Raw genomic sequence first — 8,057 nt, 5'->3', positions numbered from 1 at the left:
AGACCCAATTAAGTTAAAATTAGTATAACCTAGCCAATATATTTAGGGTAAAGTTTTTTTTTTAGAGAATTTGAAAAATTTTAGTTATGAAAAAGATAAAAGGAGAAATAATACATAGGGTCTAAACTTTGAGAGAGTTTGAGGAGTTATATTAATTTTTTTTTTTTAACAAAGTTTGAAAGATTTTAAACATGAAGAAAGAGAAAAAGTAACCAATTTTGAAAGGTATCAAATTGAAGTTGAGAGTTCTTTTGTTTATGGTCTTGAATATTGAGAACCTCCTTTTTCAAGGATGGGGTGTTAATATTCAACAGATTTATCGTGAAGCCAATTCTTGTGCATATTGACTTGCGAGTGAAACAATGTTTCTTCTCTTAAGTTTACGTATTTCTGAAGAACCTCCTAATGGTCTCTTTTTTTCCCTATTGATTGCGAGTCTCCATGTCCAATCTTGTCATTCTTTCTCAGTGTGATGGGCTTTAATTTAGCTCTTTCCAAAAGATTAAAAATTAAAATATAGAGAAATTTATTGGACCATTGATTCTGAGTTTTTAAATACTAAAATAAATTTACATTGTCAGACATGATAAGTTGAAGAATCCGATTTAAATTTTAACTATGCTAATATATGGTTATATATATATCATTTTACATTTAATAGGTTCAATAGTTATTGACAATTATTAAGTAATTTCTTGCCATTATATAATTATGAAAAACGGTCCATGTAGATTTGGAAATTATAACAAGCAGTGCAATATGTTATCGATTCCTAATGTCTTTAAATCCCAATAAATAAAGAGAAAATAAATGGAAAAAAACTAATAATAACTTTCATGATCCACAGTCCACACTTCCGCTTGCATAGGTTCATTATTCCAAAACATTTTGACGAAAACTCAGAGAAGAAAAAACAAACTATTTTCTTTTAAGCTTTTTGGCCCCTATATAAATTTTAAAAATTAGCAAATAAAATCGAACACTTCACCAGACAAAATTTTAACACAAATTGTATACATAATAAAAATTCTTTAAATACAAATTTATCGTTACATTTCAAGAAATTAATGACTGAAATATCATCCTAAAATCATAATAGAAAGAAATAAAATAAAAATGAATAGGCCAAAAAGGATCATTTTTTTAAATTACAAGGACCCAAAAAAGATTTTGAAAATATAAACTAAAAATAAACAAAATTAAAAGTACCATATCCAAAATCGACATTTTGAAAATCAGACGAGGACCAAGATGAACCAAGACCACGGACCAAAATAGTATTCAAACCAAGAAGAAAAAACAGCCGAACAGCACTCCAATACAAGTGAATCTTATCGAACCACAGATGAAAAATGAACATGGAATCAAAATTTGAATATGGTATATGGCACCAAAGTCATCCAATTCCAAACAAGAGAACATAAACTGGAATCCATTATTTTCTTTAATACTTTACCAAATAACAAACACATACTCCGCAACACACTCTATCTCTCAAGAGGCCTCAATACCCGGCTCCCGGATCTGAATTGACGTTCTCGATAAACTTGCCTCAAGCTCGTTTAGCTCATCGAGATCTAGTTCGTCGTCGTCATCCTCATCCAAGAGAGCATCTTCAGAATCGTCGACAGCACTAGTTGAAGTACTGGGTCCGCCCGTTGAATTATCTTTGGCCTGAAATTGAACGTGGTTAAATTGAAGATTTATGATTTAAATTACCTGGATTTGCACAGGTAGTTCAACAAATCAACTTGACAGGTTCAAGTGCTCAAATGGGAAGCAAAATATTAACCAATAGGAAATAAATTACAGAAACCATCTACAGGAAAAGATAAGAAATGTTGGTTCATAGATAAATCTCAAGGTTTTCTCCTCCACCAGTACTTGGTTTCCTATCTGGTCAACTTTTCCAGGCTACCGTCTACTTTTTTACCAAACTTAGAAGTTATTATGAGTCATGAGTCCCAAAAAAGCTTAAATTCTTTTCTTTGTTGGCTTTGCATCGGAGATTCAACACTGCCGATGTGATTTCAAAGGGCTTCTGCTTCCATTTGTAGTCTGACCTGGCGGGGTGGAACCAAACTTCATTGGGCAGTGTTGAGCTTTTTCTTTTCTCACCATAAAAGGAAGGTTTTATGAGCTTTCTAGCCGTGATTTGGTCCATAAGGCTGGAAAGGAATCAGAAGCTTTTTTCAAGATCAAGAATTTATCTATCTCCTCCTGTGTTAAAAAAAATGCTTTCCTTTTTTTATTTCTTGTAATCGGGAAGAGCAATTGTGATTGTCATACAAAAAAAGGTCCTTAGGAGGGTGAAGGAAATATCTTAAAGTGACGAGAAGCATGAAAATTTTGGTAAGTTGATTGACAACCTTTTGACTTTTGAAATCCTCCCCTCTAATGGTAATTCACTTAGTCAAATCCATCGGAAAGTTGACGCAGATTGGTACTCTTTATTCCCCGACGGCAGAATGTCCAGATTTCATAATCATTCATTCTAAAGCGGAAACCTTTGCGCTTAATGGGGGTTTTTCTTAATGGTCGGTATTACTTATTTTGAAATTGAGGAGTCTTCAAAAGCAAAATCTCCTTGGTTAAACAAATATCTCTCTAGCCTTGAACTACCTGGGTGGGTGCCTCTATGGCTATGATCTCTGTCCACTTGGTGAAATCGTCCAAGTCCACAATCAAGAGCTCAAGCTGATTTCGACCTGGCGCTAGTGCAGAATGTTCCTACCAGATATAACCCCCACTGCATGGAAGGCCAAGGGGATCGGTTTGGTGTTAATTCCTCTAACACATTGGGCTAATAGTGGCCTTGCGTGCATGCTTCGTTTGCCAAAGACCTACCACTCAAGGAATTCTTGCAGTGGTTGAGATGTAAATAGACATACTAAACCTTAACTTCTTCCCAGACAGCATAGCTATGGTCTCGAGAAGGAACGTCTATAAAGCTTTCCTTTGATTAGTATGTTGAAGCTTCTGAGTGACTGCTTAATCAACAGAGTTCCTCACTTAAATCCTCAAGCATTGGACGAAACCAACTGGTTCTTTCTCTACTGTAACATTACATGTGCTTGGCAGAATGAGGAACTCCACAGGTATCAAGCACCAAAGTTTGTAATCAAGGAAGATCCGAGATTGGCAAGGGCATCCACTATACTTTGGAAGTGAAAATTTCCAAATAAGGTGGATTTTTATTTGATAAGCTAGAACGTTCAATACTTGTGGACCGTCTCTGGAAGAAAAACCCCTGTTTAAATCATTTGTCAAGCTGATGAATGCTTTGCAACCAGGATTAACGAGAACCAAAACCATCTTTTATGCTACGTACCTTCCTCTGGAAGAATATGGCTGTTCTTCCTCAACTTGTAACTTCAAATGGTGGGGCTCCCAAAAATTCTACTGTCATAGTTTGTTAATGCAACCACAAATTTAAAGCACATTATATCAATGTGCTTACAGCTGTCTGATCACGTCAATGTTTGTGGAGAAATGAGAATTTTGAGTCTCTGGGTTTATGAGAATTTTTCAGTCCCTGTGGGTTAGGTTAGGATTGTAGCTTGGTTTAAGCATCAAAGTAACGAAACCTCAGAAAGGTTTTCATGTAATTACTCTATTTAATATAGGCCAAAAGTTCTACTGTTATAGTTTGTTAAAGTAACCACAAAGTTACAGCCCATTATACCAATGGGCTTCCGGCTATCTGATCGCATCTATGTTTGAGAAGAAAAGAGAATTTTCCAGTCTCTACTGGTTAGGTTAGGATTCTAGCTTCATTTAAGCCTCAAAGTAGTGAAACCTCAGAAAGGATTTCATGTAATTACTCCATTTAATATAGGCAAACTAGAAAGCCTTTTAGTCATCCCTCTTGGTCTCTTAATGAGCTAGAACTACTTGTTCATTCTTTCTTGAACGGATAAAAAAGAAATACAAAAAAAATTACAAATATCATAACAGAAGCACAAGAAAGAATTCACAAGTCAAACTCATAACAGAAAAAGTAGCAAAGAATTTAACTCTTTCTCAAGGAAAAGGAATATTGAGGTCTATCATAATTCTTTATTTACTCGTGTGATGACTACCATACCTAATGAAGGGGAAAAACTGAAAAGTACTAAAAGGTGAAAGTTTAAGTTACTTCATAGGGACTAGAGTTCATGGAATAAATCAAATTGTCCTCTACGTGGCATATTGCATTTGCATATGATAAGCATTAACATTCACCAATCATCCTTTTACATATATCAGACAACTTGGGCGCACCTCAACTATACTCTCGGGACCAATGTTTTAAAAGGCTTTTGAGGCTTACGCCTTGAGGCCCGCCTCAAGGCAAGGCTCTAACTTTTAGCCTCAAGTCTTACGCCTTCTTTGGACTATAAGAGGCTTACGCCTCGCATAGAAGAGGCTTACGCCTCTTTGAAAACGCACTGAGGCTTAAAGTATACGCCTCGTGTAATGATTACAAGAATACTATTAATTTTTCCAATTCTTAAAAAATATCAAGGTTTTTTTTTGTATGGAATCCTAAGCAGGAGTTGTAACAATTCAATCTATTACTACTTTTACTACCTAGACTTTAAAAATAAAAAATATTGAAGACAATAATTTATAGAATAAGTAAGTTCTATTGGTGATAATAGTAGTGAAGTTATGATGTTTTTTTAGAATTTTTTAGTAGTGATGTTATGATGTTTTTTTAGATTTTTTTTTTCAGTGACGAGTAACAGGTGATATTTTGATAATTTTATATAACTATTATGTTTGGTAATACTTGACCACACAAATTTAGGATTTGTTTAATTCTTTTAATTAAAATTGAGGCTTACGCCTCATACCGCCTCGAGGCCGCCTTTAGCCTTTTAAAACATTGCTCGGGACAACCACTTGACCTTACTACATTTAGTTGTGATGGTAACTCATAGAATATTTAATCATATGTAGATGACCACCATGGTTTGAATTCATTCCCTTTAAGCTTTTTACTATTTCCATCGACCCTTATTAACCACTAAACCAACCCATGAAGATTAATTCACCAATCATTTGTATATTCAAACAATGGGACATGGTCATGAAGGCACATGACATAACTCATAAATGTCGGAAATAACTCTGAAGAAATAAGCAATATATACAAAATTTGCACATACAGTTACCTTCGGTTCGTTGGCATCAGATTCTTCTTCTCGCTGATATTTTTCATATGCCTCGGCATCGTCCACAAACAAGCTTGCATTTGCAAGAAACAACTCCCGACCACTGAAATAAAAAAGGAAACTTATATTACTATTAATTTCTTTTACAAGTAATATTAACTATATGAGTAAATGAAGAAACCTCATGCGGTCATTCTTAGCTCTCTCCGCTTGCTGTGCAGCCAAACCAGCATCTCTTTCATCCATCTTTTTCTTCTTCCATTGGAAGAAAAGCTCTGGAGTCATGGGAGTGGTGGTTTTCACCTTTGCGCGCTGTGATAAGCAAAAAAGCGTAGTAAGAAAAGGTAAATAGGTGTAGCATGGAATCGAAAGGGAAAAAAAAGACAATGGGGCTGTAAATTTTTTTAAGCATTTTTTTAATTTGGCTAAGATATCAAAAGGAAAATTAAAACCGTAATCAATTAAATTGAGTCATCATCACCTCATTCTCAATCTCTTCCTCTATGGCAAGCTTTTGACTCTCCTCTTCAAGCAGTGCCTTCATTTGAGACTTTAAAACATATCCTGGAGGAAGGGCATGTCTATACTGGCAATCTTTACCACCATTAGGACACACCCAGAACCAGCCATACTGCTTCTTTTCTACTGCTTCAAGAAAGAACTTGCAGACCTGTAAATTAATCATTTTAAACGGATCGTTAAAATAAAATGATAAATATTATCTCAACTTTGGACTACTATAGCAAGAAGTATACAGTTTTCCATAAAGCTACAATGATTAAAGAAAAAATGCATGCCAGTCCAAGAGGAACAACGTGAATCAGTTACTGCAGTGTGGAATATAATCCATGAGTTGAAAACAGAAGTTCACAAGTAATAGTTCTAAAATTAAGTATTACCAATTATGAGCCTTTTTCTATTCACCAGCAAGCTTCACTTCTACAGTAACAAGCACATCAAGGTCAGTTCCTTCCGGACCAATCCCTTAGACCTTCAAATTGTAAGTTGATGAAAAATCCCAGGCCATGCATACATTAAACAGGCACACACCCAATACTAAAAAATCCCCTTAACATTTAATTCGCGAGAGATTAGATACTATAACCTTGCCCAAAAATGTAACCGCAAAGAAATGTATTAGGTTCTATTACATCTGCCAGAGACTTTCTTTCAATGCATGATAATCTGGCTGAATCCAAGGGCCCTACATAGACCAGTTTTTTCCAATCTACAACCATCTTCATCTTCTTTTGGGTTTTTGTTTTCCTTTTGTTGTTGTTGTTGTTGTTTGGGAGGGGTGGAGGGGGGTGTGGTGTTAATGTGACACTCGGCTCAAGGCAAACCAAAATGAAAAGGCATTGATTAAGAACATAATGATATAAACAAAATACACAAGTGAACTCCAATGTTTTTTAAGAATACAACAAATTGATAAACTTTAATACAATCTCATGAAGGCATAAGTCTTCTATAAGAGGTCTAAGCCTCTTGTAATCCAAATGAGTAAGATTCAAGATTGTCTCATCCTAGGGAAAGCCTCAAGGCAGAAGTCTTTTAAAACAACGTTAACTAGTAGAAGGGATGATAGATAAAAAAATTGCATACTTGAGTTAATATGACAGAACTAACAAGCTTGGATATTGCAATTTAATGTAAGAAAGCTATGAAGGGGGCATGAAAAACATACAATCTCAGTTGGTTTGTTGAGATTATACTCGTTCTTTTTTGACTCGACGACCTTCTCCAACGTCTCTTGATCCCAATCTTCCATTGTTTCTAATAAAAACATTACCCAAGAAGAATTTTAATTAAAGAGTAATGCAACGAAGCTATGAAATGAAAACATATGCAATTTATAGAAAACAAAAATATCAACCACAAACCTTCATCACGCTTGTCACTATATATATCAATCTTTTCACCCTTCCTCTGGACATTCAAATCATGAGAAAACTTGCATTTAAAACCTTTCGTACACTGTCCCACTTTAAAAAACTCACAAACTATAGACTTGGGATCAACACCTAACCGAATAACAAAATCCAATATCACATCAGTTCAACGTGAAAGCTCCGAAGCAAACAACAAATTTCAGCTAAAACTAAAGAAGAAGAGGAAATAAGCGCACATACCAACGGGTACTTTTGGCTGACTAACAGCAATCTTAAACAGGTCATTCAACTCCTTCTCTTTAGCCTTCTCTTCTTCCTTCTTTTTCTGCACATAACCAAAATAAAACAGTCGGCTTCTTCTCGTATCGAAAAAAAAAATGGTAGGGAATCAAAACAATTCAAATTCATTGGTTAACCAATAAATTCAACTTCGTTGAAAGTGAAGCAGAGAAATGGACCTTGGCTGCTACTTTAGTCGGGTCGACTTTTGGCTGGACAGATTGCTTGAGATTCTGGACATATTTCTGGACGTTTTTGCTCTTATTCTTGTTCTTGAGTCCGAACGTCTTGTCTTCAACGACCTTCTGCTTCTTCGCTATATCGGCCTTCGATTGCTGCTTCGGCGGCATGTTTGCTTCGCATTCAAAGCCGATCAACAGGCAAAGATACAGCCGAATCCGAAGCTATATAACAGATATATATAGAAGAAGCAGAAATTTCGTTAAATTACAGACGATATACGATTATTAGGGTTTGTCCGGGCAGATTTATCAAAGCCTTTCTGCAAACTCGAAGAAGAGGGGATGGATGGGGAAGACAAGATTTCGCTCTGTTATGTTTAAATGACGATCTTGTCCTCCACTCATTGGTGGTTTTTTAGTTTATTATTGGACCGACCCGAAAGAAGGCCCAATAATAGTGGGCCCTTAAAGCTGGCAATCTTGTCTTGATCTTCGTGTTTCTTTGTGGAATTATGGGCCTCTGTATTGGGCTCGGGGATTTTTTA

At 35.6% G+C, this 8,057-nt stretch overlaps 1 protein-coding gene across 1 annotated transcript; it reads right to left on the bottom strand.

The window, feature by feature from the left end:
* Window positions 1-1,346: 1,346 nt before the first annotated feature.
* Window positions 1,347-7,897, bottom strand: LOC111010070 (Zinc finger C-x8-C-x5-C-x3-H type family protein). Its single transcript, XM_022283364.2, has 8 exons — window positions 7,510-7,897; window positions 7,292-7,376; window positions 7,043-7,183; window positions 6,847-6,935; window positions 5,641-5,829; window positions 5,341-5,471; window positions 5,160-5,262; window positions 1,347-1,674 (listed from the first exon to the last, which is right to left on the bottom strand). The coding sequence occupies exons 1-8, from the start codon at window positions 7,678-7,680 to the stop codon at window positions 1,495-1,497; spliced, it is 1,089 nt and encodes a 362-aa protein (XP_022139056.1). The 5' UTR covers window positions 7,681-7,897; the 3' UTR covers window positions 1,347-1,494.
* Window positions 7,898-8,057: the final 160 nt, after the last annotated feature.

Source organism: Momordica charantia (genome assembly GCF_013281855.1).
Source record: "Momordica charantia cultivar OHB3-1 chromosome 9 unlocalized genomic scaffold, Mcharantia_2.0 BLBB01000009.1, whole genome shotgun sequence".
Classification (NCBI taxonomy): domain Eukaryota; kingdom Viridiplantae; phylum Streptophyta; class Magnoliopsida; order Cucurbitales; family Cucurbitaceae; genus Momordica; species Momordica charantia.
Note: the sequence above shows the minus strand (reverse complement) of the source record. Positions and strands in the feature narration are given on the sequence as shown.